The sequence below is a fragment of the Cetorhinus maximus genome, chromosome 12, assembly GCF_964194155.1.
Source record: "Cetorhinus maximus chromosome 12, sCetMax3.hap1.1, whole genome shotgun sequence".
In the NCBI taxonomy this organism is placed as follows: Eukaryota; Metazoa; Chordata; class Chondrichthyes; order Lamniformes; family Cetorhinidae; genus Cetorhinus; species Cetorhinus maximus.
The window spans coordinates 21,343,801-21,356,051 of record NC_135890.1 but is presented as its reverse complement, the minus strand read 5'-3'; the positions used below and the strand labels follow the sequence as shown (position 1 = coordinate 21,356,051).

The 12,251-nt window shown below is 44.1% G+C and overlaps 2 protein-coding genes across 3 annotated transcripts in view; both read left to right on the top strand.

Moving 5' to 3' along the window:
- shank3a (SH3 and multiple ankyrin repeat domains 3a) overlaps positions 1–12,251 on the top strand; it is a 1,183,771-nt gene that overhangs the window by 714,826 nt on the left and 456,694 nt on the right. The gene's annotated exons all lie outside the window — the stretch shown is intronic.
- LOC144687152 (tetraspanin-1-like) lies at positions 4,083–4,751 on the top strand. Its single transcript, XM_078552897.1, has one exon. It carries the CDS (start codon positions 4,083–4,085, stop codon positions 4,749–4,751), a length of 669 nt encoding a protein of 222 aa, XP_078409023.1.

Sequence of the window (12,251 nt, the reverse complement as noted above, 5' to 3'; positions counted from 1 at the left end):
TATGCCTGCACCATAGCTGCAGACTGTAAATCAGAAGAGATTGTGGGATGAGGGGGGAGTTGGGATGTGAGATGGTGGGTTAGATAGAAACATACCATCATTTTCTGTGGTTTTAGCCCTGCTACTGGTTATGGTCTCAGTTGTGGCCAATCCAATGAAGGCCAGCACCGCCTCCTCCGTGGGAGTGAGGCATACAGCCAGGCTTATCCCCCACCTGTTAGATGCTGCCCCTTCCAATCCTGGACCATCTTTTCCTACAAGAGAGAGGAAAGTGTGTCAGTGAATGTGGTGCAATATGTTTGGGTGAGGTACCCGTCATAGCTGATTAGCTTGTGGTTTCTGTCAGATGAGAGTGTGTGAGGCTTGCAGCAGTGCCAAGCTCATGAGGGTGAGCTGAAGGTATAAAGGTCTGTGTCAAGTTTAGTAGAAAATGTTAATAATTGAGTGTAGGCGTTGTGGTGAAAGGGGCAGTGTGTAAGGTTAATAGTCCATTTGTCAGGCTATAGTATTTGAAGATGCAGTCACCGACCTTGATCACTTATGTGACATTTTGTGGCACTGCATCCAGGTCCTTGGAACATGACTGCTGGCATTAACCCTGCCAGATTTCCGGTCTCTCTGCCTCCATAGTGTCTGTCCAATAGGTCCCCTGAGGCAAGAGGACCTCTCTCCTACTGTCCATCTCCAACACCAAGTGCCTGCAGTGCTGCATCAGACAACATTGGGGGCACGCTCTTTGGCATGTTATGCCATTTCCACTCTTCTTTCTGGTCAGACATTCTTCTGTAATCAGTAAAGGGTTCCGCTGCAGCCAGAATGCATCTCTCCTTCATGAGGCACAAGCTGGCTTTAAATAGGGTATGCTAATGATATGTTAATTTTATTGTTAAGATACACGGGTGAAGGGCATTGTTGAATTAAGTGCTTGGGGCACATATAAATAATGGAGAGCTGGGAAACTGGAGGTATCAGGGGAGAGCTGTGGGACTGAACAAAGTCAATAAACACTCAGTCAGGAACAGCTCTGTGTCTTGGTTTTGACTTTACCAACTGGCTTGGATTTTATTAACTGGGTAGGCTGTCTTTAAGTGGTGCAAGACGCTCACAAACTTGAGCCCACTGATGAGGCATTCAGCCGCTCAGCAGCGCATTTATCACTGGGTTGTGCACCACTATCATTTAAATTAGCAAGCAGTACAAATTTTGTGCGCTACCTGCTTTGCCATGAACAGGCACAGGTTCACCCCCGCATCCTTTTTCTGGCCTGATGAATTTTGTGTCCTTTGGGTTCAAGGTGTATGTATATAGCAGGCCTGCATTTTTCAGACATCGTCTCCCAATCCTGAAAGTGTTTTTTTCCTTGCTGAGGTATGCAAGCATTGATGGTCCCAACAGAACCATATGCCAATGGCCATTGATCATGTCTGAGCCTAAACATTGACGTCAGCAATTTTCTCAGGTGGGATTGGAGTAGGGAGTGATGCAGGCCCCTTCCGTTTGGCATATGTTGTTCAATGGGATAGAGAAAGAAAAAAATGCATCCATTCTTTCGCATAGGCCAATACAGCAAACAAGGGAGTTTGAAAGCCTGACTTATCCCTTCATTCATCAGAACTCTTCCCTCTAACATCAGCGATCACCCTCACTGCACTCCTTTGCAGTTTAGGGGGTATTTTTTTGTTCAAATGTTTCAACCAATTTTTTGTTGCTAGCAGATAATGTGCAAACAATTTATATTTGAAAACTATTGTGCAAGTAATAGTCCATTGAGCAAAGGCAAAGTAATCCAAACAGACCTATAAACACTTCAAATTCCCCCTTCCAACCCCTCCAGTGGAAGAGTCCTCGCGTTCCCCGAGGAAACAGCTCATATTTCACAATTCATTCACTTTAATTTACTGTCCTGAGGCTTGACGACACCTCGTTCATTCTTAAAGTGTGAAAATCTCCTGTTCGCTGCAGAAACGATTAAATTATTCCTTTTAATCTTGTGACTGCATTCATAATAAATCACATGCAATTAATATTTAATTTCTATGCTTAGATACAGGCATAGAAACACATTCTGAGCCTTTACTTAAAGTTCTTTTATCCTTGTGCCAAGAGGAAACGTTCAGTGAAAATCAACTGCTCATTACTCTGTTGCTTTATGTCTTCAGTCAGTGATGTTGGAGCCATAATGCTTAAGTCACAGGGACTTTAAATTATAAAGTCTTCATGGAAGTTCATTCCAAGCTATCCAAGGTAAATTCTTTGATAGTGTCCTATTAAGCTGTCTGTCATTGTTCAGTGAATAATACTGTCAGATAGTTATATTTTTAAATCCAACTCCAGCACATAATCCAGGCTGACACTCCCAGAGCAGTGGTGAACCACTGCTGCACTGTTGGAGGTGCTGTCTTTTTGATGAGACATCAAACCAAGACTCCTGACTTCTAACTCAGGGTGAGTGATAGAGAGCAACGGTGTGATGACGTAGTGATTGATGAAGAGAAACAGTGCAATGCATTACTAAGTGATGCAGCATGACAGTATGGTACAGTACTGAGTGATACAGAGTGGCAGTGTGGTGTGGTACTGAGTGATGTAGAGGAACAGTACAGTTTGTCACGAAGCCCTACAGCCAGTCTGTCCTGCCTTTGAACTAGACTGCGGCTGGAGAAACCAGGCTGGAATGTACATCAGTGTGGTCATCCTTTGCGAAGGAGAAGCTTGGGTTTAGCTGTGGGTCCAACTTGCCAATGACATCAGACACCCATCCTAGGCTGTGTCTGGGCATTTTACATGAAGGATGACCACTCAGCTGAGTAATATGAAAACAACCCAGTCAGCTTGGCATATGCTGAAAGAAGTGTCTTTCAGTCGGTGTTTTATGCTCATTGAGATTCCTGTGTTAGGGTCCAACACCCGCTCTTTGGCTCCAGGCAACAGAACTATGAACAGATGTTGGCTAATTATTGTTTACTTTGTATTTCGGTGAAATTTTTGCTTGAACGCCATTCAGTTCCACTCAACCCTGATTTTTTTTGAGCTAATTACTGTGTGCAAATGCATCCACAATCTCAATACACTGCAGTCAGCCTCACTCACTTAGTTTCACTGTTAAGCCTCATTTCACATAAAAACATATGCTGTCCTATCAAAATACACCTAGGGCAGGTTCAGTACCTGATGCAGGATGAGAAAAAAAAGGTGACCAAGAATAGATGCATGGGGGCCTCCAGAGGTAATGGTGTGGGAATGGGAACAGAAACCATTGCAGGCGATTCTCTGGCTACAACTGGATGGATAAGAATGAAACCAATCGAGATCAGTCCCACCCAACTGGATGATGGAGGAAAGGTGTCAGCAGAGGAAGGTCTAGTTAACCATGTCAAAGGCTACAGACATGTCGAGAAGTATGAAGAGAGGGAGTTTACCCTGATCATTGTAACAGGATGTCATTTGTGACTTTGATAAGGGCTAATTCAATACTCTGGCAGGGCAGAAATTCAATTGGAAGGTTTCAAACATGCAGTTGCCATGAAGATGGGCACAATTTGGGAGGTTAAAACACATAAGGAGGCTTCGGAGGGGAATAGAATGTTGGGGATGAGATGGAATTTGTGTGGTCAGAGGGCACAAATGTGGGTTTTGTAAGATGAAACCTGATGACAATTGTAATGTTGAGTTTTAAACTCACAGCTCCAGATTATTAGTCCAGGCCTCTGGATCACTTTTTGATTTGATAGAGGTGTACAAGGTTATGACAGGCTTAGATAAGGTATTCAAGGAAAAAAATCTTCCCATTAACTGATGGTACACAGGGCTAGGGGACAGAGATTTAAGATTTTGGGCAAAAGATGCAGGGGAATGCGAGGAAGAATTTTTTTACACGGAGTGCTAATGACCTGGAACTCACGGCCCACAAGTGTGGTTGAAGTTGAAGTGATCAGTGAATTCAAAAGGATGTTGGATGGGCACTTGAAGTAAATAGCCTTTGACATGGTTAACTAGACCTTCCTCCACTGACACCTTTCCTCCATCATCCAGTTGGGTGGGACTGACCTTATGGTGTAACTCAAATAATAGAAAGCCGAATAATGGAGTCACATGTCCAGAGTGTTTTCTTCTGTATAAAATTCCTAATGGTTGGGATTACTGACATCATAACCGTTACTGGTTTTGTGCTTCTTGGATTCGGAGTATGGGTCAAGATTCATGGTGATTCTATCCTGCAAATCCTGGGATCACGAGCTGAACATTTTCTGAACGTTGGCTATTTCTGTATTGCTGCAGGATGCTTCCTTGCACTGCTAGGGTTCATAGGATGTTGTGGTGTTATCAAGGAGAACAAGATGCTTTTGATGTTGGTTGCAACTGTATTTCAAGAAGAGGCACTTCAATTATTAAAAAACAACTACACTGGAAATAGTGACAAAAATTTTGCAAGTTATGGATGGGATTCTGTTATGTCAGCTTTTCACTGCTGTGGGCTAAATAATTACAAAGATTTTATAGGATCATTCTATCAGAAACGAAAAGGACGCTTTTATCCTAGGAGCTGTTGTCAAGACCCTACTTCTGACTGTGATGGCATAGAAATATCAGATACAGTTATATATTCAAAGGGCTGTTTTGCTGCTGTAATCTCAATGATCAAAAGGAACAGAGCTGTTATTGGTGGCGTTGCTGTTGGGATTGCTGTAATAGAGGTGGTAGCTATGGCCATTTCACTAATGTTATTCGTTAACCTATTCCGGATTGTATAGTTTAGACTCAGAAATCTTAGGTTTCTGTTGGGCTCTGCTCGATCTGTTAAATATGTATGTAAATAAAGCTACCTATCCAGTTGTAGCCAGAGAATCGCCTGCAATGGTTTCTGTTCCCATTCCCACACCGTTACCTCTGGAGGCCCCCATGAATCTATTCTTGGCCACCTCTTGTTTCTCATCCTGCATCATCTACTGAATCTGCCCTAGGTGTATTTTGATAGGACAGCATATGTTTTTATGTGAAATGAGGCTTAACAGTGAAACTGAGTGAGTGAGGCTTGCAGGGCTACAACAATCGAGCGGGGGAGTGGGAAGGACTGGATTGCACTGTGTGGTGCTGGCCTGGACTTAATCGATCAAATGGCCTCCTTCTGTGTTGTAAGTGACTCTATGACTAACACAATCACTATACTAATGACCTATACACATTTTTGACGTGTCCCATTAAACACTCCCACATGGGTACAGCATTGGTTACTAGAATGTAAAGCTCCCTCCTCACTGTCCCATGAAACATCACGAAATGGGGTGGTGTGCATCTGTTATTTGTGCAAATCTGTCATTATCATATGCCAGTTTGGTTAGTTTTCATCAATCCATATGAATATGAAATCTATTGTGAACCATGCAAGCCTCCAAACGCATATATATTATGTAAATTTTAAATTATCCAACATGAACGATGCAAATTAGACATGTGATTTTCCTTCTGTCACCACATGCAACTATGTAAATCCTCTCCTACTTTGTTTAACTTATGGAAATTGGATCAAACTCTGAATTGTACAAGTCCCAGCTGGCCTCCTGGCTGACCCAGGTATCAGATTGCACCATCTGCCATTGCAAAGGTTGACTGAGATTTCATTCTGGAGACATATTTGAAGGGAGAGAAGCGATGAGGAGCACAGGAATCAGCTGTCCTTACTTTGAGTTCAGTAGTGTAGAAAATCAGATTGGGTTATCCTTCATTCGATTGCCATCCAGTAATTCTTGTTAGCAATCAATGGATGGGTGTGGGCCCATCCTCTGGTCTTGTGACCTTAGCAGTGGAACTTGTTGCTGCGATGTTCATTCAAGGCGCCCACGTGATAAGCACCCACTATGCGAGAGATCCTGGAAGAATGCTGGTTTCAGTGGGAATATCCAAGTCAGAGTAGTGCGTTTCATTGCTCACCTGATCCCTGGTCTCAATATTCACCCCCCTCCGCCAATGGCAGATCTGGCTGTAGTATATGCTATTTAAGGGATGCACTTTAGCAACTCACCAAGTTTACTCCCTGATGACCACTACTGGATCAGCTGTGGTTCAGTTGGTAACACCCTTTCCTCTGAATCACGTGGTTCTGAGATCAAGTCCCCACCCCAGGGTTTGAGCACTAAAATCTATGCTGGCACACCAGTACTGTATGAGGGAACATTACAGTGCCTTAGGTACAGTCTTTTGAATTAGATGTAAAAGCAAGGCCCCATCTGCCTGTTTGGGTGACTGTAAAAGATCCCATGGCACTATTTTGAAGAAGAGCAGAGGCCTTATCCCTGGTGTCATATTTTCTGTCAGTCAACATCACAAAAAACAGATTATCTGGTTCGCTCTCCCTTTCTCTCTCTCTCTTTCTCCCCCTTTCCCTTTCTCTGTGAGTGGGATGAGAGCAGCACTATTACCCCTTCAAGTCACTAAATTGAACATCTGTCTCCATTCTTTCACCATGTGAATATCCTGCAAATTTCTGCCTAAGCCCATTATAGCAGCACAATCACCACAAGGACATCAGTGTTTCAATGAGGAGGCCCACCATGGGCACTTAGGGATAAATAATAAATGCCATCCTTACCTACACCATTCACCATCATTGCAAGAACAACAAACAAAAAAATGGTTGGAACAAGATTCAGGGCCTTAGGAGAAGAGAGAGAAAAATAAGGGGAGAAGTTATTATTGTTGACTGAGTTAGCAGTAGTCCTGGGTTCCACTCGTGGGAACTGATCACAATGATTGTTCACTCTTGCATCATAATTGAAAATATGTAGTATATCTCTTCCCCCGTTCCTTCATTAAAACATAATTATTTCTGGGAGTGTTGGGTAAACTTTAATTTGATCCTAATTGTTCTTGTATATGATGAGTTTTGATTAGACAAAGGCCTCAGCTTTTAAAAAACAAATTAGTTTCTGGATATGAATGGCTCAAAGCTCTTCACACAGAATAATTCTCCGGAGTCTAATTGGTGAATGGATGCTCCATGTATTTCAAACACAGACGTGAAAATTATTAGAATTTGAAAATTTATTTATATCTAATATGTTCATCCATATTTCATTGATCAGGTCTTTCGATCAACCAACATCATTATCTGGTCTTTATCTCTTTGCTGTGTGTGGGAGATTGCTATGCACAAATTGGCTGTCACGTTTCCTTCGTTACAACAGTGACTTCACTTCAAAAGTACTTCATTGGCGTAAAGCATTTAGGACATGCAGGGTCCTCTTTTAACAGTAGCCAACTCTGGACTGCCCATGTACCCAAATCAGGTAGTAAGCTGAGACCCTGTCTTCCCTCAGATTGTTGCGAATGATTCTGTGGTACTGTTCAAAGAAGAGCTGGGAGTGTTTGATGGGTCAACGCTGAAAGAGCTTAACTCTATATCTAACACATGTAGCACCTTCCATGGGAGTGGTTACTGGGGCTATGTAGATGGAGCTTTACTCGCCACCCAACCCATGCTATATCCGACTGGCAGTGTTTGATGGAACAGTGTGCAGGGAGCTTTACTCTGCATTTAACTCATGCTGTATCTACCCTAGGCGTGTTTGATGGGACAGTGTAGCTAGAGCTTTATTCTACACCTAACCCATGCTTTACATGTGCCGGTTATAGTGAGAGCTGTGCTTTGCATCTAACCTGTATCAACCTTACCATGGGAGTGTTTGGAGGGACAATGTAATGGAGTTTTACTCTGCATTTAACCCATGCTGCTTGTGACCTGGGAATATTTGAAGAGTCAATGCAGATTGAGCTTTACTCCATATCTAACCTGTGATGCACCTGCCCTGATAATTTTTGAGGGTCACAGTGGAAGAAGTTTTACCCCTGCTGTACTCAACCTGAGAGTAATTGACAGGACAGTCCAGAGGGAACTTTATTCTGTACCTAACCCATGCTGTACCTGTCCAGAGAGTGTTTGATGGGTAAAATACAGTGGCAGCTTACATCTGTATCTAGCCCTTTCTGTATCAGTACTCTGGATATTAGATGGGGCAGTGTATAGGAAACTTTACTCTGTATCTAACTCATGTGTGCCTGCCCTGCAAGCATTTGATGAGACAACATACAGAGAACTTTACTATGTATTTAATCCATGTTGTGCTTGACCTGCCAGCAGTTGATGGGATGCTGTAGAGGGATATTTACTCTCTTTCTAACCTGTGTTGCTACTGCTTTGGCACTGTTCAGTGGGACAGTGAAGAGGGAGCTTTACTCTGTATCTAGCCCAACTTGTACCCAAGCTGGGAGTGTTTGATGTAAAAGTGTGGAGGGAGATTTATTCTTTAACAAACTTTCCTGCTACCTGCTGTTAAGAATGCCAAATAGGACAACATAGTCGGAACTTTAATCGGTATCTTACCCATGCTGTACCTGCACTGGGAGTACTTAATGGGTCAGTGTGGTGGGATCCTTACTCTTTATCTAACCTGTGCTGTACTTGCCAGGGACTGTTTGATGGGACAGTGTAGAAGAAACTTTAATCTGTATCTAATGTATGCAATACCTGACCTATGAGTATTTGATGGGGCAGTGTAGTGGGAGCTTAAATCTGCACCTCACTTGAGAACATAAGAACGTATGAAATAAGAGCAGGAGTGGGATATTTGGACCCATCAGTTTGCTCTGCCATTTAATAAGATCATGGCTGATCTGAACATGGCCTCAACTCCACTTTCCTGACTGCCCCCCATAACCTCTGACTCATTGTGCAATACCTGACCTGGGTGTGTTGGTGGGGTAAAGGTGAGGCAAACGCAAGGTGTCTGTGAGGAAAAGTGCAAAAATGGATATAAATTAGAGTTAGCTCAGAGAGGGCTCCATGTTGCTGTCTAACACAGACGCAGATAGGAGGCAAGATTTTTGTTTAGGATCAGGGCCCCGACATCAGGATTATTTCACAATCCTGCTTCCACACGGCGTGGACATTGCAAGCCCACAGTGATTTTCTTTGGATTGGCCAATTAATGGCCAGAGGGCACGTTCACCAATAGGAGACCCTCCAGTTCTTAAAGAATGGAATTCTGCCGATAGAGGTAAAAAGGAGGTAACCTCTCAGCGCTTTTAAAATCTCTGTGAATACAAATGGCCACAGCTGCAGACCTTCTTTGTGAAGGGGGAACTCCTCCACAGGGTGGCTTGTAGCCATTTGTAAGTTGGCTGCAGGGGTGTTTGCTTAAATAGTGAAACGGAACGCTAGCCTAGCCAGTTTGCTGCCGGGAGGCCACTGTGTTTTAGCCTGCTGACTGGAAAATTCGTGCCCCTTGACCCAGTTCCCTTAAAAATGGTCCAGAGGGGGAACTGTGCCAGTTCTGGTGGTGCGAAATTCCAGACCCGTCCACCCCTGTACTACCCCTGACAGGCTTCCAAAATTCTGCCCAGATACCCTGATACAGAAACAGACATAACAAAAACGTGTGTTTATATAGCTTTAACACAATTAAATGTCCCAAGGTGCATTACTGGAATGTTATCAGACAAAACTTGGCACTGAGCCAGCTACGATATTGGGACCAAACGCTAGGCCAAAAGGATGTGTTTTACGTAGAGTGCTAAAGGAGAGAGGCACAGAGATGGAGGGGATTTGGGAGGGAATTTCAGAGCTCAGGATCTAGGCAGCTGAAAGCATGACCAACAATGGTAGACCAATAAATGTTTAAAAATTCTTTCACGGGACGTGGGCGTCACTGGCTAGGCCAGGATTTATTACCTATCCCTAATTGCCCTTGAGAATGTGGTGGTGAGCTACCTTCTTGAACCGCTGCAGTCCAGTAGGTACACCCACAGTGCAGTTAGGGAGGGAGTTCCAGGATTTAGATCCAGTGACAGTGAAGGAACGGCGATATATTTCCAAGCCAGGATGGTGAATGGCTTGGAGAGGAGCTTCCAGGTGGCGAAGTTTCCATATGTCTGCTGCCTTCATCCTTTTAGATGGCAGAGGGTGTGGGGTTTGGAAGGTGCTATCGAAGGAGTGGTAGAGTGGGGGGATGTGCTGGGCCATGAGGTTACAGATTGTGGTTCTTGCATGTTCTTGGAGCTGCACTCATCCAGGCAAATGGAGAATATCATGTTCCTGAATTGTGCCTTGTGGAAGGTGGACAACCTGCTGATGGCCCACAGCTCCTCATGGATGCCCAGTTTTAAGTTGCTAGATCTGTTTGAAATCTATCCCATTTAACACAGTGGTCATGCTACACAACACGATGGAGGGTATCCTCAATGTGAAGACGGAACTTTGTCACCACAAGGACTGTGCAGTGGTCACTCCTACCAATACTGTCATGGAGAGATGCATTTCTGACAGGTAGATTGGTGAGGACGTGGTCAGGTTGGTTTTTCCCTCTTGGTTGCCTGATCGCCTGCCCAGTCTGGCAGCTATGTCCTTTAGGACTCAGCACGCTCAGTCAGTAGTGATAGTACAAAGCCAGACTTGGTGATGGACTTTGAAGTCCCCCCACTCAGAGTACATTCTGTGCTCTTGGCACTCTGTGCTTCCTCCAATTTTCATATATTATAGAGGAGGGGTGGGGGAGTTGGCACCATGGTAGGTGGTAATGAGCAGGAGGTTTCCTTGCCTATGCTTGACGTGATGCCATGAGACTTCATGGAGTCTGGAGTCACTGTTGAGGACTCCCAGGGAAACTTCCTCCCCACTGTATACCACCGTGCCGCCATCTCTGGTGGGTGTGTTCTGCCGGTGGGCGAGGACATACCCATGGATGAGGATGGTGGTGTCTGGGACATGGTCAGTAAGGCGTGATTCAGTGAGTATGACTCTGTCCGGCTGTTGCTTGTTTAGGACAGCTCTCCCAATTTTGGCACAAGCCCCAAGAAGTTTCTGGTGCCTCGGTTGATGCCGGGTGGTCCGTCTGGTTTCATTCCTTTTTGTCTTTGTAGTGGTTTGATGCAACTGAGTGGCCAGCTAGGCCATTTCAGAGGGCATTTAAGAGTCAACCACATTGCTTTGGGTCTGGAGTCACATGTAGACCAGACCAGGTAAGGACAGCAAACTTCCTTCCCTCAGGGGCACTAGTGAACCAGGTTTTTTCGACAATGGTTTCATGATTGCTATTACTGAGACTAGCTTTTAATTTCAGATTTATTAATCGAGTTGAAATTCCACCAGCTGCCGTGGTGGGATTTGAACTTGTCCCCAGGACATTAGTCTTGGCCTCTGGATTACGAGTCCAGTGACATTATCACTTTTCCCCCAACCCCACATCCCGCTGCACCTGCAACAATTTTTTTTTCTCCCTTATCCTCCCCACCCTTCCTTAGATTATCCTTTTACTCTTTACTTGTTTAGAAAATACTTAATTGTCCCCTTTTATGTTACACACTAATCCTTTCTCAGACACACTCTTTGTCGCTGTATTTTCTTCTTCAGCTGTCCTTGCTTTCCATAGTTTGCCTCATTCTCACCTGTATTAAGAGGCTGACATTTACCATAAACCTCTGTGATCTAAGATCATGAGAAGCATGCGTTTCAGTGAAAAGTGAAAGTTGCCATAATCCTGGAGGTCCATAGGCTGCTCTCTCCATTAGAGAGACATGGCTGGTGGTGAGTTTAACCTGAGGGTCACCACACCTCAGGCGAGGGGTGAGGTTGAAAAGGGTGCGGGAGTACTCACTCAGCTAGTACAGGAATTGAACCCACGCTGTTGGTGTCACTCTGCATCACAACCAGTCGTCCAGCCAACTGAGCTAACCAAGAAGTTTCAATAATTTTGTGCCAGCAAGGCACTTTCCGATCCTGCTTTACTGTCCTACAATGATCAGTATTCTGCCTGTAGCTCTGTTGCAGTTGAGGGCTGGCTTGCAATGCCTCCACTAGAGGTCCTCAATGAGCTGCATAATGCCACCTTCTGGTGACAGGAGGTGTTGGCTATTATTCTCTTCCACATTGTATAAGTTTGTAGGGGTAGAGTTTGTGCTTTGGGCACAATCAGGAAATTGCACCCGAAATGATCTTGAAATTTAACCGGCTAGGTTGCACTTCCAAGTTTGCACTAAAATTCATTTTCACACAATCACAACCATCAAATCTTCCATGAACCAGAACAATCAGGCAGCATAATTCCTTCTTGTATTTAAGAACCTGGTGCAGTTTTATCAATACAGCTGACAATGGGTTTATCATCAATAATAAGTATTTTTATTAAGGGGGTCCAGTCCACTACCTGTTACAGTCACTGAAATGATTTAAAAATAACTGTACTGAACCATTTAATAATTTC

Coding starts and splice junctions, on each gene's coding strand:
- LOC144687152 (XM_078552897.1), top strand. CDS start 4,083: ATGGAGTCACATGTCCAGAGTGTTTTCTTCTGTATAAAATTCCTAATG.